Genomic DNA, 26,689 nt, shown 5'->3' on the forward strand with positions numbered 1-26,689 from the left:
AGCAGAGTATGCAATTTCTCAAGTGCATGTGTGACATTTTCCAGAAAAGACCATATCATATGCTAAGCCATAGAACAAGACTCAGTAAATTCAATAGGGTTAGAATTATACAAAGTATCTTCTCCAACCACAACTGAATGAAATTAGAAATATACAATAAAGGAAATGAGAAATTCACTAATATGTGGAAATTAAGCAACCCTAAAAAACCAGTGGGTTAAAGGAGAAATCACAAGAGAAATTAGAGAATATTTTGAAATGGATGTAAACAAAAACATGGTTCAAAAACTTATGGGATGCATTAAAGCAGTGGTTATTAGAGGGAAATTTAGAGACAGAAACACAGATGTTAAAAAAAGAAGAAAGATACCAATCACGTCATCTTCCACTTTAGGAAAATAGAAAAAGAAGAGCAAACTAAACCCAAAGTTAGCAGAGGGAAGAAAACACTAAAGATTAAAATGAAAATAAATGAAATAGAGAATAGAAAAACAATAAAGGAAACTAATAAAAGCAGTATTTGGGAAGATCATCAGAAATGCAAATCTTACAGTAGACTGCCAAGAGAAAAAGACTTCCAACAGTTAAAAATGGTAATGAAAGAGGAGGTATGCATACAGACCTTAGAGAATTAAAAAGGATTATAAGGGAATAACTTGACCAGATGTTTACCAACAAATTAGGTAACATAAAATGGAGACATTCCTGGAAAGATGCAAGCTACTGACATGGACTCAAGAAGAAATAGAAAGTCTGTATAGACCTGAAAGAGACTGAATTGGTCATCACAAAACTTCCCAAAAGGAAGAGCCCAGGACCAGAAGTCTTCACTGATGAATTCAATCAAGTGTTCAGAAGGGAATTAACACCAATTCCTTACAGACTTTTCCACAAATAGAGAAGAGAAACATTTGCAACTCATTCTATGAGAGCAATATTACCATCATACTAAAATCAGATAAAGATGTTATGAGTAAAGGAAACTGGAGATGAAAATCCCTCATAAATGTTAATGCAATAATTCTCCACAAAATACTACCAAATGGAACCCAGAAATATATAACATAATTATACTCTGTAACCAAGTGAGATTTGTTTTAGGAATACATAGTTGGCTTAATATCCAAAAATTGGTCAATGTGATAAACCCTATTAATAAAGGACAGAAATCACAGTATTATCTCAATAGATGCAGAAAAAAAAAACAAAAAACAAAAACCATTTGATAAAATCCAGCAGCCTTTTGTGGTAAAAACCACAATAGAATAGAAGGGAATTTCCTCAGCCTGATGAAGGCCATTTCTGAAAAACCTACAGCTAACATTGTATTTAATAGTGTATGACTGAATGTTTTTCTCCTAAGATCAGGAATAAGACAAGGATATGTGTTAATTTTGTTGAGCATTGTACTGGAGTTCCTAGTACGCCACTTTGCCAAGAAAAATAAAAAGTGTCAAGTTGGGGAAAATTAAAACTATATTTCCAAATGATATGATCTTATATGTAGGAAGTCTTAAGGAATTTACAAAATAAAATTGTTTTTTTTTTTTTTTTTTTTTTTTTTCATTTAAGACAGGGAATACTTTATTCAAACCCATCAGAGAAATGGACAGCTTGGGTCTGTAACAAAGCATTGTGTTTTATTTTTTATTTTTTTTATTTTTTAAAAAAATTTTAACATTTATTTATTATTGAGAGACAGAGAGATCTAGAGTGTGAGCAGGGGAGGAGTCGAGAGAGGAGGAGACACAGAATCTGAAGCGGGCTTCAGGCTCTGAGCTGTCAGCACAGAGCCCGACGCGTGGCTCGAACTCAGGATCTATGAGATCATGACCTGAGCTGAAGTCAGTTGCCCAACCAACTGAGCCACCCAGGCGGCCCCAAAGCATTGTGTTTTAAAGCGTAGGTCCGTAATTGTATATGAGACCATACACTGGTACATACATACTAACTGATCAGAGCACAGCTTTTCAATGTGCAAAATAGAATAAGCTTTCCTGTAAGAGCAGCACCTTTGTGAGATTTTTGACATTAGTATTCTTCACCCTCTCCTTCAACAGAATCCATTCCAACCTCCTCATAATCCTTCTCAAAGGCAGCCATGTCCTCACGGGCCTCAGAAAACTGTCCTCCATACTCTCACTCACATATCAGTGAACAAAGGCATGCTTGTCATACATTACGTCAAATTTATGGTTCAGGTGAGCTCAGGCCTCACCAGTGGCTGTGGTGTTACTCAGCATGCACACAGCTCACTGTTCTTTGGTGGGTCTTCACCATGTACTGCAGTGGGAGGATGGTAAGTAATGCCAGCTTTAAGGCCACTGGGGCACAAGTCAACAAAATAGATGGTATGCTTGGTCTTGATGGTGGCAGTAGCAGTATTGACATCTTTGGGAACCACATCACCACGGTACGATAGGCAGCAAGCCTTGTATTTACCATGGCAAGGGTCACATTTCATCCTTTGGTTGGCTGGCTCAAAGCATACGTTGGTGATCTCTGCTACAGAAAGCTGTTCATGGTAGGCTTTCTCAGCAGAGACGACGGGTGTATGTGGCCAGAGGGAATTGGATACAGGGATAGGGCACCAGATTGGTTTGGAATTCTGCCAGATCAACATTCAGGGCTCCGTCAAATCTGAGGGAAGCAGTGATGGAGGGCACAATTTCACCTATCATCCTATTTAGGTTAGTGTAGGTTGTGCACTCAATATCAAGGTTTCTGTGACCTTCATAGATGCCCTCATTGTCTACCATGAAGGCACAATTAGAGTGCTCCAGAGTGGTGTGGGTAGTGAGGATGGAGTTGTAGGGCTCGACTACAGTTGTGGAAACCTGAGGTGCTGGGTAAATGAAGAACTCCAACTTAGACTTTTTGCCTTAACTGACAGACTTTCCAGTGAACCTGGAACCAGTTTCTTCTCCAAAGCTATGGACAACCAAGAAGCCCTGAAGACCTGGGCACTGGTCAGCCAGTTTCTGAATTCAGTCCAAGACAATGTCAGTGATCTATTTGCCAATGGCCTGGTGGCTTCGGGCGTGGCATCTTCCTTGCCTTTGATGAGCTGCTCAGGGTGGAACAGCTGGTGGTAGGTGCCAGTGTGAATTTCATCAATGACTCTGGGTTCCAGGTCTGCAAACACTGCCCTGGGCACATGCTTGCCAGCACCCATCTCACCATCTCATTCAAGAACTTGTTGAAGGAGTCATCTCTTTCCCCAGTGGTTTTGTCAGTTGGCATCTAGCCATCGGGCTGAATGCTGTGTTCCAGGCAGTAGGACTCCCAGCAGGCATTGCTGATCTGGACACCAGCTTGGCCAACATGGATGGAGATGCATTCACACATGGTTGCTGCTTTGTGGCTGCTGAACAGATGGTGGTGAGGAAGAGGAGAGGTTACTTTTACAGCATGACTGTTAAGTGGTTGATGTAAGAGAACTTCAGGAATTCATAAAATCGATTAGAACTAATGACTTTTGCAAGGTTGCAAGGCATAAGAATGATATACAAATACCAAATTTATTTTGATACAGTACCAGCATACAAACTGAAAAAGCAATTAAGAAAACAATTTTATTTATGAAAGCACCAAAAAGAATGCAATACTTAAGCTTAAATTTTTCTACATAGAAGTGCAAGACTTGTGTGGCAAAACAATTGTTGATAAATTAAAGACAACTTCATTGGATAAACTTCCCCTATTCATGGATCAGAAAACCTAATACTGAGATAGCAGTACTCACCAACACGATATACAGATTTTTGTGCCATCTGTCTCTCAATCCCAGCTGTATTTTTTGCAAAAAAAAAAAAAAAAATTACAAAATTTGTATGAAAGTGCAAGGGACACAGCATAGCCAAAACAGTCTTGAAAAAGAACAAACTTGGGACTTATACTTCCCAATTACTAAACTTGTTACAAAGCTACAGTAATCAAGACAGGGTTGTACTGGCATAAGGATAGATATGTTGATCAATGGAATAGAATTGAGGGTCCAAAAATAAATCGTTACACTATGATCAGTTGATTTCAAAAGCATATGAAGACAATTTAGAGTATTTAAGTATAATTTTTTCAATAAATGCTGCTGGAGCAACTCTACTGGCTATCTTCATGCAAAAGATGGAAGCTAGTTCCCCCCATTACACCATACACAAAAATGAACTTAAAAAAAAAATCACAGTCTTAAAAGTAAGAGCTTTGGTTCACTTTTGGTTAGGGGATGATTTCTTAGGTAAGATGCCAAAGGCACAAGAAACAAAAGAAAAAAACTTAAGTGCTTTAAAAGAAAATGAAAACACAACCTACGGAATATGAGAAAACACTTGCAAAACATATGTATGTTGCTAGGAAACTTTTTTTTAATGTTTATTTTTGAGAGAGAGAGAAAATGTGAGTAGGGAAGGGGCAGAGGGAAAGTGAGAGAGAGATAAAAATCCCAAGAGACTCTACACTGAAAGTGCAGAGCCCGATGTGGTCTTGAACTCATGAACCCTGAGATCATTACCTGAGCCGAAATCAAGAGTCGGACACTTAACCAACTGAGCCACCCAGGTGCCCTGCTAGGAGACTTTTCTCAGAATATGTAAATAATGCTTATATAACTCAATAATAGAAAGATAGCCCAATTTAAAAATGGGCAAAGGACATGAATATAAATTTTTCCAAAGAAGATATACAAATTACCAACAAGCCCATGAAAAGAGGCCCAGCACCATTAGTCATTAGGGAAATGCAAATCAAAACCAAAATGGGATACCATTTTATATCCACTAGAGTGGCTGTAATAAAAACGACAGACAATATCAAAGTGTTGGTGAGGATGTGGAGAAGTTGAAAGTCTCATACATTCTTGGTAGGAATTTGAGTAAAATGATGCAAACCTGGAAATAATTTGGCTGTTTCTCACAATGTATGACATTACCGCATGACCTAGCCATTTCTACTTCCAGGGTTATACCCAAGGGAAATGAAATCATATGTTCACAGAAGTGTTGTATATAAATGTTCATACATTTTCCATAGTAAATGAGCAGTAGAAACAACCCTAATGTTTACAAAATGATGAATGGATAAATAATATTAAATGGGATGTATTTATAGAATGGAATATTATTCAGTGATAAAAAAAAATAAATGAAGTATTGGCACTTCCTACACCATGGATGAAATTTGAAAACACTATGCTAAATGAATCAAGGCAGTCATAATAGGCCACGAATTCTTTGTTTCCATTTTTATGAAATGTCTAGAATGAGCAAAGCTATTGAAATAGAAGGGACTTTAGTAGTGGTGTAGGGGGAGGTGAGTATGGAGTGACTGCTAATGGGTCCAGATTTTCCTTTTTGGGGTTATAAAAATGTTTCAAAATTGCCTGTGGTGATGGGTACACAACCCTGAATATACTAAGCATCATTGAATTGTGCAGTTCAGGTGGGTTAAATTTATGGTGTGTGAACTTTATGTCAATAAAACTGCTTACGGTTTTTGAAACTTACGTATTTTATATTTAAGAATTTATTTTCCTGTTGGCATAATAGAAGTTTAAAATTTAGGAATTAGCTGAGATGATGTATCTTCTCACATGATGGAATCTTCTTTAAGATTATTCTCATGATTATAAAATGTTTATGTGACTGCTCTCAGTTTAGTTCCATGAATAAACGTGTACAGATGTCAAGTGTTCCTGGGCTACTAGTTGGCAGGTGGAAGTGGTATATATATGTGATCCAGTAATCTCCTATTTTTATTTCCTCCTCTGCCTTTGAATGCAAGTGAAAGAAGGTTAAATCAACATAGAGAATTTCTACTTTCTGTAATAGTTATGTAGCTTATTTCCAATTAACCTTCCTCCAAATAACAATGGCAAGCTCTGGAGAAGATATACAACTATTATTAGAAGGCTCTGGATGACAACTAAAACCAGTCAGAATTTGAATGGATTTTGAGTGTTTGTTGAAGGAAAACACACTGGATGAGATCCACCTTTGTATGGCATTTCCCCTGAAGGTGGTCACCGTTGCATGCGCGCATCAGGACATGGTAGAACTCAGGAGTTAGCCCCAATCTTATTGACTTGAGGTCTTGGAGAATGATGCTTAGAATTGTAAGAACTGCTGAAGATTGGGCAGGGATCTCATGGCAAAAAGAGAGCAACAGTGAAGATTTCTATCTCTGAATTTAGCTTCACTCAAATAGATGATTGATTCCTGATATGTGCATGCATGAAGACTTCGCGAATCCCAGTGTTATGAATCCCTCTGGAATGCTGAATGAACTGAGTTGAAGTTGTGTTGCTGCCTTTCAAACAGATGATAATGATTGGAATTTGAGCCTCATCAAATTTGAGGGGCTTGTAAACACTTCGAATTTTCCATTAAAACCCCAGAAGGATCATGTCTTAGGAGAAACACTGTTTCTGGAATAAGTGATTTGGACTTTTAATTCAGTAAAAGCAAAACCAGAAAGACCTCCTAGCACAACACAAAGGTGAGTCTTGATGACTTCACAGTGATCAGTCAGTAATTTAACTGCCTGTTGAAATAAAAATCAGAATTTTTCAGGGGAAGATAACAGGAAAACTACAGTCTCTGCGACATATCCACAATCTGATGTACAAAAAACGATTCACTTGGCACACAATTCAAGAATTAAGTTGACCCATGGTCAAGAGAAAAAGCAGTTAGTAGAAGCCAACTATGATACTATAAGATATTGGGTTATGTATAAGACTTTAGCACAGTTATTAAAATTATTTTCAAATATTAAAGATCAAAATGAAGTAGTTAATAGGGAATATAAACATAGATCTGGAAACTAGGAAAGTACCAAGTAGAAATTCTAGATCGTAAAATGTATTGTCCCTGCAATGGAAAACTTACTGGATAGGCTGAAAAGCATATTGGTTAGTGCTGGCAGAAGGCAGAATGGGTAAAGTTAGAAGAATGGAGACTATACACTCTGAAGAGAAAAGGTATTTCACAACATTGAAGAGACCCTCGTTGACCTAGGTTCATAAGATCTGGAAGTCTAACTTACGTGTATTTGGAGCTACAAAAGGAAATAGAAGACAGAAAATGGGGTAAAATATATCTGAAAATACGGAGTTTGTCTTCTTTAGATTGGGAAGAGGAAAGAATTCTGTGTGTGTCTTTTATTCAACTTTATAGTAGTGATCCTACCCAGTAAGATAAGAAGTCATGGAGATCAGAAAGGGAGAAGTAAATCATTTCTATTCACCAAGGATACAATAGTTTGCATGGAAAACATTAAGGAATCTATAACACAATTACTGAAATAAATTTAGCAGAGTTGCAGGATAAAAAGTCAATCATATAAATTGTTTCAGTGAACTAACAACAATGAGAAAATAAAAATTAACAGTTTTGTTTAACAGCATAAAAATGTAGGCAAATAATTTAACAAAATAAATTCAAGACTGTCAGTTGTCAGAGTAGGTAAGGCATGAAAAACTAATAAAGCCTAAGGATTGGAAAGGAAGCTTTCCAGGACACCTTAATAGGTTACTTAAGAAAACTCTAAGGAATCTGTGATACAGCTAATAAAACTAAGAAATAGGTATAATTATCACAAAGGAGGTTCAAGACTGCCACACTTTGCTGAGAGAAATTCACAATATAAAATAAATTAGAGCTATTGTAGATAGGAGGATAAAATGTTAAGGTGTCTGCTCTCCCTCCATTAATGAAGAGATTCAGTGCAAGCCCAAACGTAACCCCATTAGGGGGGCTGCTTTAGGGAGGAAGGAGAAGAAATTGACCTGTTTTGAAATTTTTGTGAAAATGCAAAGGGATCTAGAACAGCTAATATCATCTTAACCGATGGACAAAGCTGCAGAACTTGGTATGCAAGTCTTCTTGAAACAACTAGATGAAACTCCTTCTCTCTCCCATCACACAAGAAAATTAAGGATGAATCATAGGTCCACCTGTAAAACCTCTAAAGCAAAACATGAATATTTCTTCTGGGCCTTGCTGTAGTCAGAACACTTCTTAGCAAGGACATAAAAGCACTGAGCATAAAAGGGAAAATGCGTATGTTTTTATTCATATTAAAAATTTTCATTAAACAACAAAGAGATTTTTGTTAGACAACAAAGACAACAAAGATATGTTTGTTAGACTAACTAAAATCCCAAACACTGACAATACCAAATTGTGGAACAACAGGAACTTTCATTCATTGCTAATGGGAATGCAAAATGGTGCAGCCACTTTGAAAGACAGTTTAGCAGGTATTTTTCCAAAATGAAACATCCTTTTACCATGTGATCCAGTATTTGTACTCCTTGGTATTTATTCAAATGAATTGAAAATGTTTCCACCCTACAAACTGAATGTCAATGTTTATAGCAGCTTCACTCGTATTGCCAAAACTTAGAAGTAACCAAGATGTCCTTCAGTAGGTGAATGGATAAATAAACTGTGGTACATCCAGACAATGGACTGTTATTCAGCAATAAAAAGGTATTCGCTGTCATCAAGCCACACAAAGACATGGAGAAACTTTAAATGCATAATGCTGAGTGAAAGAAGCCGATCTGAAAAGGTTACATTCTGTATGATTATAGCTATACAGCATTCTGGAAAAGGCAAAATGGTAGAGATAATAAAGATCAGTGGTTGCCAGTGATTCAGGGGGATGGAGGGAAAGTTAAATAGGTAGAGCACAGAGCAATTTTAAGGTGAAATTATTCTATATGAAACCTTAATAGTGGAGACCTGTCGTTATACATTTGTTCAGACCTGTAGAATGTATAGCCCAAAGAGTGAATCTTAGTGTAAACTATGGCCTTTAGCTAATACCAATTTATCAACCTTGGCTCATCAATTTTAACAAATGTACCGCAGCAATGCAGAATGGTAATAACTGTAGCCAGGGTGGGGTGAGTGAGGGTATTTGTAGGAACTCTACTTCCTGCTCAATTTTTTGGAAACCTAAAGCTGCTCTGAAAAATTAAGTCTGTTAATTTTTTTTAAAACTGCTGAAGGTAAGACATTTTTAAGAGAATTTATAAGCCTCAGGGGTGGTGCAGAATATTCACAAGACCTAAATCTGATAGCGGCTTTCTAAAAAATAACTCCCACAAATCAGTAAGACCAACATCTTAATTAAAAAGATGGACAAAATTTTGAAACAAGTGGCCAATAAGCACTAATATTGAGGTGCCCAGCATTATTTGTCATAAGGGGAATGCATGTTAACCTGTAATGAGAAGTTTCTAAGCCACTGGCCTGACTAGAAGTAGAAACACATCACCAAATGGTGGCAAGGCTATGGAGCAAGTGCCATTGCTGGGGGGAGTATAGATATGTTTTAATACCTTGTAAGACAGTTTTGACAGTTTTTATAAAATTAAACATGGTTGCCCTCACATTTCCACTCTCAGAGTTTTTACCCACAAGAAATCAAAACTTCTGTCTTCAAAAAAGGCTCACACAAAGAGTGTTTATAGCAGGTTTGTTCATAAGAGCCCCAAACTGGAAATACCCCAAATGCCCATCAGCAGAAGGATGAACTAATTTTGGTATGCTGGTACCATAGAGTACTGCTCTGCAATAAATAATGAACTGTTAACATGAATGAGCCTCAAAACATTGCATTGGGCAAGGAAGAAAAGAAAGCTACATGCAAGAGTGCATGTTTTTGGAGTCTGTTTATGTGAAGCTTTAATCTATAGTTGAACTACTGGGGAAAGGGACAGATTTATTGGAATGATAAATGATGGAACTTACAGTTTTGAATTTCACTGTATATAAATTATAAATTAATGTATTTTTTTAAAAATCGGGTTGGGACACCGGGGTGGCCCAGTTGGTTGAGCTTCCTACTCTTGATTTTGGCTCAGGTCACAATGCCAGGGTCGTGGGATCGAGCCCCGTGTTGGGCTCTGTGGTGAGCATGGAGCCTGCTTGAGATTCTCTCTCTCTCTCTCTCTCTCTCTCTCTCAAATAAATAAAATGGGGTTGAAATAATAGAGGAGAGTTTCAGATATTTCACCATATTCTGAAAATGATGAGAATAACTCTTATTTTAGCATTCATGTGCCAAGCATGAATCCTAGTGTGTTACATCTTTTACCTTCTTTAATCAACTTGTGGGGAAAGTGTTCTTACTGTCTTGGACTCGCTGACCAGGAAATTGAGACACAAGGAGGAAAAGTAACTAGGAAGGCCACACGGCTTTTGGGGTTGGTGGTCAGTCCATGACCAGGGCTTGCAGAGGCTAAACTCCATTGCCTTTCCTGACTGTTCATGCCCAGCATTTAAATTGAGAACCTGAAGCCTTTGATTGGTAGCACAAGAAATAGGGTTTGCATAAATATTAAAATCTGTAAGATTATAAGTAACATTAGTATTCAGTTTCCTGATTCAGGTGTCATTTGTGTTATTTGTAATGCTAATGACTCGAAACTTGAGGGTGTTCTGTAACCCTTTCTGGGCACTGTTTTGTGATACACAGCCTCATCTATTTGAATGTACACATTTTAAATTGCATATAAGCAGGATTCTATTCCTCTACTGTGACAATTTCTAGCTTTGAAGAGCTTCTCTGAAAATGCTGCTTTTATCTTTCTTCTGCAGTGATGAACTTTAATGTTGGAGTGTTGTAAGTTCTCACATAATAAGGCTTAGATTTTTGTTTGCTTTGGCAGTAGACTTCTGTTTAAAATTCCTTTAATCTGTTCATTCCATGCTTATATTCATTTTGATAGCTGATGGCTCTGTGAAGAATTTTATATGAATTTATTGCACTAATAAAACTTGTATTTGTAATTCTTTTTCCATCCCAACTTGCTAAGAGTGAGTTTTTCAGCAAATTACTGAATTTTTGTCTTCTTTAGATTTTTTTTCCCTGGAGGAAATAAGAAACAATTCATATGCTAGATCTAAAGTTTCATTAAAATTGCTTATGCCCTGTCTCAGGCATTTTAAGTGGGCCATCTGTCTAAACATCTCTCTCTTTTTTTTTCTGATCATTTCCTCGACTTATTCATGAACCATGGGAGGGCTCCTTTGTAGTCGCCACATGTAGCTGGTTCCGTCTACCCCCACTGAATACATCTATGTGCTCGCATAACATATCTTTTCACCGTGCTGGAAATTCTCTGAACTTGGTTCAGATGAATGGCCCACTTTTCTGAAGGCCTTTTTCTTCCTGCAAAGATTTGTATGCAGAAGCTGACCTCTGTGGCTATGGAATGCAGCGTATTATTCTTGATCATTTTACAGACCACCCACTGTGAAAGTTATGATCAAGGATTGCTTAATGATCCTTTGACCACTAACATTGTTTTAACTCAGTGTTTCACTCCTAAATAGGTAATGGCACAATTGAAAACCAGGTTTTCTGAGTGTCTCATAATATGGTTTTGAGATGTTTATAATCCTTGATAACTAAAGATGCTGTGAGTTATGTTTACATAAAATCTGCCTTAAAACATGAAATGTAATGGTATTTGGTTACCCAAATTTGGGTATTTGGGTTAGTATTATTTACACATTTTTGAGTAAAATATTCCAATAAGTTAAATGCATTAATTAGCATTAACATTTGTGATAATCAGCTGACCGTTTTTACTATAAAATACAGAAACATTCAGTTTTATTGAGCATATTCATTCTGGTTGGCTGATGATAATCAAAGTGGACAGGTCTGGGTAAGACCTATTATTTGATTTGCTTTGTGAGTCTCTGTTTATGTGAATTCCCTTTTCCTGGGTTTTGGGGGTTTTGTTTGTTTTTTGAAGTAGTAGTTTAAATGATAACAGCTTTTCAAGTAACTAACAAGCTGCACAGATGAAATTTTTGATCAGATGTCAGCCTCTTTTACTAGGCACATAGTTCAGTAAAGAAGCTGTTTTCTGTGTAACATTACTAAGCTGAGTCGAGTGAAACTCTAGGACTTTTTCTCTCCCTTTCCAGAGAGTTGTTCATAAAAATATTTGAGACTATTTTGGATTTAATGGATAAAAGGAATTCCTTTCTAAAATTTAAAATATAACTGTAAAATGTAACTGCCACCATTATAAACACGTTTGTGCTGGTGGAATTGATATCAGTGTTTCAAAGTAATTATTAACATAGCCTCAATGATTTTGCAGAAATAGAACACATATACTTTTATACTTCCAGGCTGGTGCATGTTACTTTATTTGTAGTTTATTACAGTTTATTTCTGCTGCTGAGTTTATGGATCTTTACACTGGGCATGTATGCCCAACCCCATCCATTTTATTTAAAAACAAAACAAGACTACTTTCAAACTTACATAAAGCTGGAAGGAATCTTAGCAGATTTTGTTTGCAGAAGAGTGAACTCATGAAGAGATTCCACGGTGTGACCATCTTGTATCTCAAGGGCTTGCTGTCACAGTGAAGCCTCTTTCCTACCTCCTAGTAACACATCACCTTAAAAGAAATTGTTGGGAAAGGGCACTTCAGGAGTTGTGTGCTCAGAAGAAGCGACAGCTCCCCCATCACCTGCCCAGCGCTGCACCAGCTGTATTTCACAGGTGTGGAAATTTTGGGGCCAAAGTACTGGAGTCCCTGGGACCTTGTTAGTAAGGGAATGGACTGAGATTAAACCCCAGCATTTTAACTCAAAGGAGCCTGTGCTCTTTCTACAAGGTCCCTCTTGGGGCAGGTTCTAACATATACGAAACAGATGTGGGTCAAAATAAAACAATGGAAAAATAAATAGTAGTTAGGTTCTAAAGGGTGGCAACCGTATCTCGCCACCATCTGTAGGTTTGCTTTCTGTGGGAAAATTCAGTCTGGGTTCCAACCGGATGTCAGCATTAACTTCCCAGCTCCTCTGGAAACAGAGGCTTGTTGCATAACTGAAAAGAGTCTCCTCATTTACTTGAAAGAATTACCTCCTTCAGGCTACTAAATTTTGAAAAATATTAAGCCTATAATGTAGGTTAAGTGGCAGGGAGCTCACTGAAGTTGTTTGTACTATGGTCAGTACCTATATGGTTAGGGAACAGTTTATAAGAGAGATGATATTCTTGAAAAATCTGTTGGTTTGTGGAGCAGAAGGAATCCAGGGTTTCCCTTAAAGGGATTTCAGTTATGGGGGTGGGTGGAAATGAATATATAGCCCTATGGTTGGGACTAATCAAATTAATAAAAGTTAACATTTACATGCACTGTTTGATTTAGTTCTCAGTACATCATCACTGTGATGCAGATACTATTATATATCTAGATTGACTCATAAGGAGATTGATACTTAATAGTTTGCTCAAGAATGAATTAATGAAAGGGCTGGGTTTTTTTTTTATTTATGTTTTTTAAAGTTTATTTTTGAAGGAGAGAGAGAGACCGAGCATGAGCAGGGGAGGGGCAGAGAGAGGAGGAGACACAGAATCCAAAGCAGGTCCAGGCTCTGAGCTGTCAGCACAGAGCCCGAGGCGGGGTTTGAACCCACAAACCGTGAGATCATGACCTGAGCCGAAGTTGGATGCTCAACCGACTGAGCCACCTAGGCGCCCCAGAAAGGGCTGGGTTTTTAACCCACTTGTGTGAGTTACCAGAGCCTGGGTTTGTGACCACTGTGTTTATTTCTCCTGCTTGTTTTGGTTTGGTTTGGTTTGGGAAGTAATTTAAGGTTTTGGCGCAACCAGATACGCAAGTCATGAATAATCAGAAATAAAACTGGATACAAAGAGAGGGACCTTATTTATAAGAAACTTGAATGGTAGGTAACTCAGTTAAGATTTCACCTGATATGAAGTAGAAAACCATGGAACAATCTTGAGCAGCAGAGGTACATAATTGTCAAGGATAGTAAAGACTTAAGAAAGTTAGGTTGCCAGTAATATAGCTGGGAGGTTATTTCTGTCATCACAAAACCCCTGAGAGGTTGTGGTGTTAGCCTCTTTGAAGGTAAACAGAGTGAAGTCTGGTGAGGTCCTTTATATAATGCAAAAAGAGCCAGGTAGTAAGCCAAGAGCTCAGGGGCCATGCTCTTTCTGGAGCATACTCTGTCCCTTGGGTGACGTGGCCTCTCCTATGTGGGGCTCGGCACATAGTAGGTGCTCCTCAGATTCCTTCCTACTGCCCCCATCATCCCTTTCTCCCCAAACTCTGCTGGGACCTGGGAAACAAAAATAAGGAATGATCTTGACCTTTATTTTTGTAATTTTTTAAATGTTTGAGAGAAAGAGCACGCAAGAGCATGGGTGGGGGAGGGGCAGAGAGTGGGAGACCCAGAATCTGAAGCAGGCTCCAGGCTCTTGAGTTGTTAGCACAAAGCCTGACTGAGGGCTCCAAGTCATGAACCGCGAGATCATGACCTGAGCTGAAGTTGGATGCTTAACTGACCGAGCCACCCAGGTGCCCCAGGAATGATCTTGATCTTTTAGGAGCTTACAGGCCAATGAAGGAGACAAACTTAGATGCCTGTGGAATAGAGTGACAAAATAGAGGGGGGTGGGGTGTTGGCATACTGGAGCACTCTGCCCTGTGACACTTGTCTTCTCCCCCTCCTCCTCCCCCCTCGTCCCCCTCGTCCCCCTCCTCCCCCTCCCCCCTCCCCCCTCCTCCCTCCTCCCTCCCCCCCTCGTCTTCTTTCTCTTCTTCCTCTTCCTCCTCCTCTTCCTCCTATTCCTCTTCCTCTTCTTCCTCCTCCTCCTCTTCCTCCTCCCTCTCCTCCTTCTCCTCCTCTGTGTCCTGTATGCTCCCCTGTTGTTCTTTCAAGCTCTCATGTGTGAAGCTCTGTCCTCTGAAACAGCCCTATTTAAGTTGCTGAGAGAATCGTCCATGTCTGCCATGTTCGTTAGTAATGATTTGTTGATACATTTTAAAACGGTAATTTTCACTTCTAGAGTATTTAAGACATTTCTTCTTTTTCAGAAAATAAATAGTGGGCCAAATACAAATGTTCTCCTAAGTTATCCATCATCCTCCATTAGACCTTGTGTCTAGAGATGATTTGATTATAACCATAGTTTTTGTGCCTGAATTTGTTTTCATTGAATACACAAAGAATCCTTTTGAAATTCATGGGAGGGGGTGTGACCTTGAAACATAACCTGCAACATTTTTTCGGAACTATAACTTAAGACAAGAGTCTGGATAGTATCTGTGTAGTTGCTTTGTAAAATATTCCTTTATGACCATAAATAATGAAAACATGCAATATTTAAATTAGGCTAATTCACAAATGATTAAAATCTTGTTACTTTAAAAAATTGTGGGAAATATTTGTATTCTAAAAATGTTTTTGTCTCTGGTTGCTTTACCCAGTTTTTCTGGACCGTGTAATATGGATCATAGGCAAGAAAAGACCTGTGTATTAAGATTGTATTCTTACCCAAACAAACAAAATACCAAAAAGGAATGAAGGGATATACAAGGGAATTTTGGAGGTGATGGATATGTTTATTACCTTAATTATGGTGATGGAAACACAAATGAATAACTATGTTCAAATTCACTAAATTGTGTGTTAATTATATGAAGTTCTTTTTTTTTAAAAAAAATTTTTTTTTTCAACGTTTATTTATTTTTGGGACAGAGAGAGACAGAGCATGAACGGGGGAGGGGCAGAGAGAGAGGGAGACACAGAATCAGAAACAGGCTCCAGGCTCTGAGCCATCAGCCCAGAGCCCGACGCGGGGCTCGAACTCCCGGACCGCGAGATCGTGACCTGGCTGAAGTCGGGCGCTTAACCGACTGCGCCACCCAGGCGCCCCTAATTATATGAAGTTCTTATGCATACCACTCATAACTCAATAAACCCAGAAAAATAAAAGATTCACGTTGTAAATTTTTGAAAACAGTCTGGAACAGTAGCAAAATACTGAAAAGATATTAATATTGCATAAAGTTAATTTTTGAAAGTCATAGTTAAGCAACTCAAATTCATAGAATGGATAATGGTATTTGAATGGATGGCACTAGGACATTTATACCAGAATGATTACTGTTGTCCTTGGAATGTCTATGTGTTTTTTGTATGTTTGTTTTTAACTGCTCTAGTTTAAATCTGAAAGCTTTTTTCCAGGGACAGAGCCTTTTAAAATAATGTTCTGAAATATAATCTGTGGCAATTTTACCCTGCACCCTTAATGCTAAAGGAAAATCAGTTTACTAAGAGAATAATGTAAAATTACTAACTCCTTTTCTTTTTTTCTGCTTCAGAGTGCCTATTATTCAACCACAAGTGGCTAACTGGCAGCTCTCAGTAAAATTGCATGATGAAGTTCATACTGTCGTAGCATCAAACAGTGGGCCAACATTCTCTGTGAGTTTTATTTCTTTATTTTTATTTTTATTTTTTGGCAGTCTTGAAAATTGATCTGTGCCTGTTTCAAACAATTTTTAACGTATTCAGCGACTCTCATCTTTTGAGTCTGTAACACAGCAATGTGCTTGTTTCACCTTCTTTAGGAAGCTGAATGTAAATGGGAGGTTTTGTTCTCTCATGTTAATTAGGAAATACATTCCTAGATTTAGCCACATTCTACACCCACTTCCTGACACCTGATTCATTTTCCTTTTGTTATTGAGAAGTAATACTTTTGTTTTTGTCCCAAAGAAGAGCATCTTTAAGTATAATTCCAAACATATGATAGCTGTGGTAGGTAATCACTCTTTTAAAACAAGTCATCTGAAGCCTATATAACATTTTCTTGAGACTTCATGTTGTGTGAGACATTCTTGAGGCTAAATTTACCTTGTGGTGACATTCCTTTTGTTTTGAAGGAATTTAAAACTTGAACTTAAACCCCTTGGATAATATCCATGATAGAACTGCTTTAGTTTAATTCGGGTCTGTACTAAGCAGTGTTACATTAACATTTAGTGTTTACACTGTGTTATGAATGATATGTTTAAATTATATGATTTGAGAGTGAGTGCCAGAAAAATATCATGATATTGTGAAATGTTTTTCCTGTTTTACTTTCAGCCCGAACACACAGAAGCTTCTAGGTAGTTAGTGCAATGAATATTTTATTAATCTACATTTCTCTTCTCATGGCTAAGTTGCAATGACATGTCATTTTGTTGTTTGGAAAACATGACTTTTTTATCAAAAGATTTAGACAGGATATGAAAATAAAAATAATATGATTTCATGAAAAGAAGAACTGGTGAGGCTGAGGTATAGGGTGGTAGTTTTTTCGCTTTTATGTGTATTTTTTTTTTAAGTAAACTCTGCCCCCAACGTGGGGCTCGAATTCGTGACCCTGAGATCAAGAGTCACATGCTCTACCAACTGAGCCAGCCAGGCACCTCCTGGTGGCAGTTTCCTGATCCCAGCTAGAAAGTACCATCAGAGTTAGGAGAAGTCACTTATTCAACATATCCGTACTACATTCCTACCTTGTGCTAGGTAAGTGCTAGGCTGTTAAGACTGGAGAAGCTTATGTGGTAGTCAGAGTCACACGTAAATGAGATTCATTCATGAGTGAAGGGTCATCTGCTTGGTTGTCTTTAAGTGTTGGGATTCATTCTGTGTGCCAAAATTGCTGAGGCATTTGTTCCTGAAAGGTATTTCACTCCACTCTGTTAACGTGAAAACTGCAGTGGAGTTAAACAATTGTCTTATGATGTATTTTTTTTGTGATATACTTACCTGATTCCTTATGTTCCTCCTTTCTATATGATCATTTAAAAACGTAGCTCTATAAGTGGAGACTTAAGTGTATATCAGGTTGAGTAGCAAATTATGTGTATTGAATAGTAAAGAGTATTAATATAACATTTTCCTCAGGGAAGGTTAACTTTACAAAAATGTAGACTTAGCATAATTTTTAGTTCTGTACTGAGTCACCACTGAAGTGTTACTGTTCATCCGATACTCCAATACACTGTTTTTCTAAGCAGTGCCTTGCCTTAATAAGAAAACTGCTCAGATTACTTCTTAGAGCTGTTATTTCTTGGTGCTTGTTTCAGATTCCATGTTGAAAAACTAGAGACCATCAGCTCAAATGGTGTCTTTGAATTTTTCCAGTAGAATTACCTCTTGTTTTACTTTTTAGCTCATAAGAAAAGCAGGGCTGTTTTAAAAAAAAAAAACACATCAAAATTATTGCATTAAAAATTTCCCTGGAAAATATCCACCTTGATACATAGTATCAATAGCTACTTACCCCTATTTATTGGCTTTACAGTATCAAACCTAATGAAAAGCAGGTAATCCTGATAGTGTCTTTTTTTTCCTAAATATATTTGGATTGAGTTTCATTTGACATCAGTGCTATTGAAGAGAGTCAAGATGAATAGCACAGACTAACTAAAGACCCATTGATACAAAGTCTCAGATTTTAGGGTCTCGGGGGGGAGAGCTGTGACTGTTTGTTTCCTAGATCATCCACTGCCACATCAAGAAAAAGTAACTGGCCTCAAGGTGACACTCTAGGGTCATGATCCCAAGAGTGGTACAAGCAAAGTCATATGCCTGAAGTAATGCTTCAGATACCCCACATTTTCAAAATTATTTTAATCTAAAAAATTTAAATTAAAATATGTTTCAAATAAGGAAAGTATTGCAAATGCACAAATGTTCTATACAGATCTCTTACTGAAAAAGAAACAATTCATAGTTACAGCTAAATCCCTTCTTTATGATATCTCATTCCGCCCTTTCCCTCTCCAGAGGTGACAGCTATCCTGAAGATGCTATGTGTCCTTCCTTGTGCATATTGTTCTACATTTAGTATGTATGCATGGACTATAATAATAGTAAAAAAGAAGGCTGTGAAAATATAAGTACTTAATGATACCATTTATGTAACAGTTTGAAATATACAAAGCAAAAACAATTCCATTTGCAACACTATCAAAAAGAGTAAGATGCTTAGGAATAAACTTAACCATGGAGGAGAAGGACTTGTACACTAGATACTACAAAATGTTGCTGAAAGAAATTAAAGAAAACACAAATATATGCAAAGCCATCTTGGGTTCATAGATTGGAAGACTTAATGTTGTTACAATGTCAGTATTACCCATGATTTGGCTTCAGTATTACCCATGTTCAGCAGATTCAAAACAATTCCTATCAAAATCGCAACCGATTTTTTGCAGAGATAGAAAAGTCAGTCCTAAAATTCATATGGACTCTTAAGGGAGGGACCCCAAATAGCCAAAACAATTTTCAAAAAGAAGGACAAAGTTGGAAAGCTCACACTTCCTGATTTTAATACTTATTACAAAACTGCTGTGGTCAAAATGGTGTGGTACTCGCATAAGACAGACACATAGACCAAAAGAAGAAATTCTGATACGTGCCACAGCATGGAGGAACCTGAGGGAATTGAGCTCAGTGAAATAAGCCAGACACAAAAGGACAAATACTGTATGATTCCAAATCATACAGTATGTAGAGTAGTTAAATTCATAGAAAATAGAATGGTGGTGCCAGAGGCTGGGAGAGTGGGAAACAGAGGGTTATTATTTAAAAGGCATAGAGTTTTAGTTTTACAAGATGAAAATAATTCTGAAGATGGCCATTGGTGATGCATATACAAAACTCTGCATGTCTTTAATACCACTGAACTGTACGCTTCAAAATGGGTAAGATAGTAAATTATATGATTTGTAAAAATTTTTTAAGTGCAAAAATCAATACAGATTAGTATTTTTTGATAAAAAATGTAAAAGTAGTGAGGATGAAACTTTTGGGAAACAAAGGAGGCATGGTGGGGGAAAAGTTAAGTGAAGAAGCAGTAGGTGGGGGCGCATGGGTGGCTCAGTCCATTGAGCATACGACTCTTAAATTTGGTTCAGGTCATGATCTCCTGGTTTGTGATTTCGAGCCCCCTGTCAGGCTCTCTGCGGGCAGCAGCATGGAGCCTGCTTGGGATTTTCTCTCTCTCTTTCTCTCCCTCTCTCGAGCCCCTCGCCTGTTTGTGTGCTTGCTCTCTCCAAATAAATAAATAAACTTAAAAAAAAGAAGTAGTAGATAGGGTGAAATATTTTATGTTTTAGATTTTTGATTTTGAATATAAGGGTCAGAATGAATAGCAAAACTGAGTATAAAATCTGCTAACACCAAATTGAAATATTGTTTAGCATATTAAGATGAGAAACTTAAAAATATCAAAAACAAACTAATGTTTACTTACATTTAATTCATGATTATATTCTGGATTCCCAAGATGTTTTCCATTCTCTTTTATTCTGTGTAATGTGATACTGGTCAAAATAGTTCATGATAGTGCGTTTGTTATCTTAAAGATGATGGCCTAACTTCATACTGAAAACAGTTCACTTGGAAGAAAAATGTCAGAGTACTCTTGATGTGAAGAAAATTAGCTCAAGAATTCAGCCTTCCTAAAGATGAAAACGTGTACATGCACTTAAAATTTTTTTGCCTAATATTTCTGTTAACTACTAGTAAGTAGAAATAATAAACAGAAAACAGTATATGATCCTAGATATTGATTTAGATATCCTTTGTGTTACAGTGAGCCATCAATAGAAATTTTTATAAAGATCCTATAAACTACTTAAGAATATCCAGAATCCTCAAACTCCTGAATTTTGGCACAGCAATGTAATTTTTGTGCTAATAGTTGAAGAGAAAAATCTCAATCATGAAAAGAAACATTTAGTATAGTTAAGAAAAATGAAAATTGTTTTTATCTTTTTTAAAACTCTTTTCAGCTCATTTTCCTAAATGAGATTTTTTTTTTTTTTTTGCTTCTTATGGAAAGATCAAAACTTTCCTTTTTGATGGCCATAAAATTGTGCTGCAGTTTTATCTTTTTTTATTTTTTTAATATAAAATTTATTGTCAAATTTGTTTCCATACAACACCCAGTGCTCATCCCAACAGGTGCCCTCCTCAATGCCCATCACCCACTTTCCCCTCTCCCCCAACCCCCATCAACCCTCAGTTTATTCTCAGTTTTTAAGAGTCTCTTATGGTTTGGCTCCCTTCCTCTCTTTTTTTTTTTTTTCCTTCCTTCCCCTCCCCCATGGGTTCCTGTTTAGTTTCTCAGGATCCACCTAAGAGTGAACACATGTGGTATCTGTCTTTCTCTGTATGGCTTATTTCACTTAGCATAACACTCTCCAGTTCCATCCACATTGCTACAAAAGGCCGTATTTCATTCTTTCTCATTGCTAAGTAGTATTCCATTGTATATATAAACCACAACTTCTTTATCCATTCATTAGTTGATGGACAGTTAGGCTCTTTCCATAATTTGGCTATTGTTGAAAGTACTGCTATATAAACATTGGGGTACAAGTGCCCCTATGCATCAGCATTGCTGTATCCCTTGGGTAGATTCCTAGCAGTGCTATTGCTGGGTCATAGGGTAGATCTATTTTTAATTTTTTGAGGAACCTCCACACTGTTTTCCAGAGCGGCTGCACCAGTTTGCATTCCCACCAACAGTGCAAGAGGGTTCCCGTTTCTCCACATCCTCTCCAGCATCTATAGTCTCCTGATTTGTTCATTTTAGCCACTCTGACTGGCGTGAGGTGATATCTGAGTGTGGTTTTGATTTGTATTTCCCTGATGAGGAGCGACGTTGAGCATCTTTTCATGTGCCTGCCTATTGGCCATCTGGGGGTCTTCGTTAGAGAAGTGTCTATTCATGTCTTCTGCCCATTTCTTCACTGGATTATTTGTTTTTCGGATGTGGAGTTTGGTGAGTTCTTTATAGATTTTGGATACTAGCCCTTTGTCCGATATGTCATTTGCAAATATCCTTTCCCATTCCATTGGTTGCCTTTTAGTTTTGTTGATTGTTTCCTTTGCAGTGCAGAAGCTTTTTATCTTGATGAAGTCTGAATAGTTCATTTTTGCTTTTAATTCCCTTGCCTTGGAGATGTGTCGAGTAAGAAATTGCTGAGGCTGAGGTCAGAGAGGTTTTTTTTTTTTTTTTTGCTTTCTCCTCTAGGGTTTTGAAGGCTTCCTGTCTCACATTCAGGTCCTTTATCCATTTTGAGTTTATTTTTGTGAGTGGTGTAAGAAAGTGGTCTAGTTTCATTCTTCTGCATGTTGCTGTCCAGTTCTCCCGGCACCATTTGTTAGAGAGACTTTTTTCCATTGGATATTCTTTCTTGCTTTGTCAAAGATTAGTTGGCCATACATTTGTGGGTCCAATTCTGGAATCTCTATTCTATTCCATTGGTCTATGTGTCTGTTTTTGTGCCAATACCATGCTGTCTTGATGATTACAGCTTTGTAGTGGAGGCTAAAGTCTGGGATTGTGATGCCTTCTGTTTTGGTTTTCATCTTCAATAGTACTTTGGCTGTTCGGGGTCTTTTGTGGTTCCATACAAATTTTAGGATTGCTTGTTCTAGCTTTAGAGGAATGCTGGTGCAATTTTGATTGGGATTGCATTGAATGTGTAGATTGCTTTGGGTAGTACTGACATTTTAACAATATTTATTCTTCCAATCCATGAGCATGGAATGTTTTCCCATTTCTTTGTATCTTCTTCAATTTCCTTCATAAGCTTTCTATAGTTTTCAGCATACAGATCTTTTACATCTTTGGTTAGGTTGATTCCTAGGTATTTTATGATTCTTGGTGTAATTGTGAAAGGGATCAGTTTCTTTGTCTTTCTGTTGCTTCATTATTAGTGTATAAGAATGCAACTGATTTCTGTACATTAATTTTGTATCCTGAGACTTTGCTGAATTCACGTATCAGTTCTAGCAGACTTTTGGTGGAGTCTGTAGGGTTTTCCATGTATAATATCATGTCATCTGCAAAAAGTGAAAGCTTGACTTCATCTTTGCCAATTTTGATGCCTTTGATTTCCTTTTGTTGTCTGATTGCTGATGCTAGCACTTCCAACACTATGTTAAACAACAGCGGTGAGAATGGACATCCCTGTCGTGTTCCTGATTGTGCTGCAGTTTTAAATTACAATCAGATTCCTTTCATTCTGCCAATTTCAAGTAAGTTGTATATTGATACAATTTATATTAAAAGTTAAATGGCAGAGATCCACTTCTGAAACAGTGGTTTTGTGCAACAAAGCAACTATTACTGGTGAAAGTTATAAAAATCTCTATTGTAGATGACATATTGTTGTATGTAGAAAATTCTGAAAAATCCATTAAGGAATTATTACAAAATAAGTTTAGCAAGGGTACGGGGTACAAAATAAATATATAAAAGTCAATTGCATTTTTACTTATTTGCAATGAACAATCCAAAAACGAAATTATGAAAAAGTTACCATTAAGAGCATCAAAAGAATAAAAGAACAAAAGAGGTATAAATTTATACTGTGAAAACTAAAAACTAAAAACTATTAAAAAAGATATTAATAGAAATCCAAATAAATAGCATCTCATATTCCTGAATTGAAAGACTTAATGTTGTTCAGATGGTAATATTTCCTAAATTGGTTTACACATTCAATGCAGTTCTTTCCAGAATCCAAAAAAAAATTTTCTCCAGAAATTGACAAGCTGATACTAAAATTTATATGGAAACTTAAGGGACCCAGAACAGCAAAAGCAATCTTGAAAAAAAGAACAAAGTTGGAGAACTCAGTTTCCCTTTTCAAGACTTAACAACAGAATTGTCTCATAAAATATAGTACTTGCATAAAGGTAAACATACAGATCAATAGAACAGAATTGAGAATCCAGAACTAAATCCCTGATTTTTGACAAAGGTGCCAAAGTAATTCAGTGAAGGAAAGAATAATCTTGTCAACAAATGGTACTGGACCAAGTCGGTATCTACGTGTAAAAGAATAAAGTTGAATCCCTATCTCATATTGAGTTAATTATACCAAAATTAACCTAAAGTGGATAAAAGATCTAAATGTAAAAGATGAAACAATAAAACTCTTAGAAGAAAACATAAGGGTACATCTACATGACCTTGCTTGTGGCAGCAGTTGCTTAGATAGGACAAAAGCACAAGCAACAAAAGAAAAAATAAATCGGTCTTTGTCAAAATTAAAAACTGTGTTCAAAAGATACAGAACAAGAAACTGAAAAGACAGAACACAGAAGGGGGAAATATATTTGCAAATAATATATTCAGTAAAACACTTGTATTTAAAATACATAAATACATACAACTCAAAGGTAAATTAAATAGGAATATATAATATCCATTTACCCTTTCTATAAACAAAGGTAAATTAAATAGGAATATATAATATCCATTTATCCTTTCCATAAAATAATTTGATAACATTCATCAAAGACCTTTAAAAAATGTTCATATTCTTTGGTTCACTGATACCTCTTCTCAAACCCCACCTAATGAGGGGTGCCTGGGTGGCTCAGTCGGTTGGGCGTCTGACTTCGGCTCAGGTCATGATCTTGCAGTTCCTGAGTTTGGGCCCTGTGTCGCGCTCTGTGCTGACAGCTCAGAGCTTGGAGCCTGCTTTGGATTCTGTGTCTCCCTCTCTCTCTCTGACTCTTCCCGGCTCATACTCTGTCTCTCTCTCAAAAGTAAATATTAAAAAAAAAAAAAAACCCTACCCAATGAAAAATTGCAAATATGAACATGAAAAAAAGATGAATTAATGGTGGCTTGCCTTGGAGATATCCATGTAAACAATCTCTACATATGGTAATAAAGGGTCAGCAGGCTCGGAATTAAAATACATAAATGTCTTAACAGAAGTGTCTTCAACCACTTAAATCCTGAGAAAGATAGAAGAAAGAGCACTCAACTGGCTGGGGGAAAGGAAGTATCTAGGTGAAAGTGAAGTTCTACTTGGCCAAGATGACTAATGAGTAACAGATTAGAATGTGATGACGTATGTCATGACTTACCTCCAAATTGTGGTAAAATAGGTGAGGAAAAGCACTGGCACGTGGTAGCAAGGTAAGTTTTTTGAAACATCAGAGACATTTTCTATAGATAACTTTGATTTCTTATTATGGAAGTGTATGCTTCCTTAATTTTTCTATTATTTGTTTTCCACAAACAATAGAGTGAGGAAGGGGTGTCCCTGTCTTGTTCTAGTTGCATTGTTGTTTTCTGGTACCTATTTTAGCCTATTTAAAGGTATTTCCATGAAGCAGTTGATTACTTTGGTCTGCGATTATCAAAGATGTACCCTGTCCCAGGCACTGTGGTAGGCATTACACATAATTTATCTCTAAATGAGATAGTAGGAAACCGGAATGCAGTTGTTACTAGCCCATGCACTAGTACCTCTCTATATCTCCTTTTATAGAGTAGTTTTGCTAGACAAAATTCTGAGATATAGTAGCACTGTCAAGGAAAATTACAAAGAATAATGCATTTATTTCCAAACAGAATCTTTTTGTCACATGATAAAGGGATTTTTCTTTGTGATAGGCAGAAAGTTAAGGCTGCAGTCATACTATTTAAAGGATCATGCAAGGTATCACAAAAATGTACACAATATTATATACACAATGTACCCAGTGTTGAAAAGTACACAATCAGGAATACTGGTTAAGAGTAGCTGTTGGAGGGGTGTCCGGGTGGCTCAGTTGGTTGGGCATCCGACTCCGAATTTCAGCTCAGGTCATGGTCTCATAGTTCATTTCGTGAGTTCAAGCCCCAACTTGGGCTCCACGCTGACGGTGCAGAGCCTGCTTGGGTTTCCCTTTCTCTCTCTCTCTCTCTTTCTCTCTCTCTTTCTCTTTCTCTTTCTCTCTCTCTCTCTTCCCCTCCCTTGCACTCTCTCTCTCAAATAAATAAGCTTAAAAAAAAAAAGAGTAGCTGTTAGAAAGCATTTTTAGTATCTTATTACCTCTTGTAGAGGTTACCGTATTTTTCAAATGGGTATTAAAATTCAATATATTGAGTTTTAGCAGTGATCTTACAGTTTTATCCAAGTAAGTAATAATCTTTGAGAGCAATACATGATTTGAGATAAATAAGATTTTTGCATCTAAAAGAGCTTTCATTTCATTTTCTTAGTAATGTTTGTTTTGGTTGATATAAAATTGTCTCATCTTTAGATGCCTGTGGGAGGGAAATGTTTTGTAGTATTCATATCATTGAAATTACCACCCTATATTTTTCTTCTCGAACAGAGAAAATGATAATGAACATAAGAATAAAAAATAATAATTACATATGGATGCATAATAAATAATTACATATGCATCATCTGAAGGTTTCCTTCTCTAACATAGCTAACCCTTTCCCATTTGTTCTACCATTATAGATTTTGTTCTAGACTTCATTTGTAGGAAAACATTCCACCAGAGTTACTTTGAAAATGTGTGTGTGTGTTTTAGTTTATTTATTTTGAGAGAGAGAGCACAAGGAGGGGAGGGACAGAGAGAAGGAGAGACAGTCCCAAGCAGGCTTTGTGCCATCAGCGCAGAACCCAGTACAGGGCTCGAACCCATGAATCATGAAATCGTGACCTGAGCCAAGATCAGGAGTCAGATACTTAACTGACTGAGCCACCCAGGCACCCCTGAAAATGTGGTTTTAAGTAGAACTAGTTAAGTATTTTTAAGTAATATTTTCATAAAGATTAAGAATTAAATGAAGTTAGCATTTGCCAATAAATATTTTTGTGCACAAAATCATATTTTCTTTATGTTTTCAGTAAGAATTTATTCTTGCATTTTATTTTATTTTATTTATTTATTTATTTATTTATTTTTTTTTTCAACATTTATTTATTTTGGGGACAGAGAGAGACAGAGCATGAACGGGGGAGGGGCAGAGAGAGAGGGAGACACAGAATCGGAAACAGGCTCCAGGCTCTGAGCCATCA

The 26,689-nt window shown here is 37.0% G+C and overlaps 1 protein-coding gene and 1 pseudogene across 9 annotated transcripts in view; one reads left to right on the forward strand and one right to left on the reverse strand.

Moving 5' to 3' along the window:
- Positions 1-26,689, forward strand: part of PCCA (propionyl-CoA carboxylase subunit alpha) — a 416,136-nt gene that overhangs the window by 256,905 nt on the left and 132,542 nt on the right. For 8 of the 9 annotated variants that reach the window (XM_045481124.1, XM_045481160.1, XM_045481139.1 and 5 more), the window contains one exon: positions 16,175-16,277. In XM_045481124.1, the coding sequence (XP_045337080.1) occupies positions 16,175-16,277 (103 nt within the window). Of the gene's footprint in view, positions 1-16,174; positions 16,278-24,597; positions 24,784-26,689 lie in introns of those variants that run through there. The other variant, XM_045481175.1, reaches the window with a different exon arrangement.
- Positions 1,795-3,348, reverse strand: LOC123599442 (annotated as a pseudogene).

Source organism: Leopardus geoffroyi, chromosome A1 (assembly GCF_018350155.1).
Source record: "Leopardus geoffroyi isolate Oge1 chromosome A1, O.geoffroyi_Oge1_pat1.0, whole genome shotgun sequence".
In the NCBI taxonomy this organism is placed as follows: Eukaryota; Metazoa; Chordata; class Mammalia; order Carnivora; family Felidae; genus Leopardus; species Leopardus geoffroyi.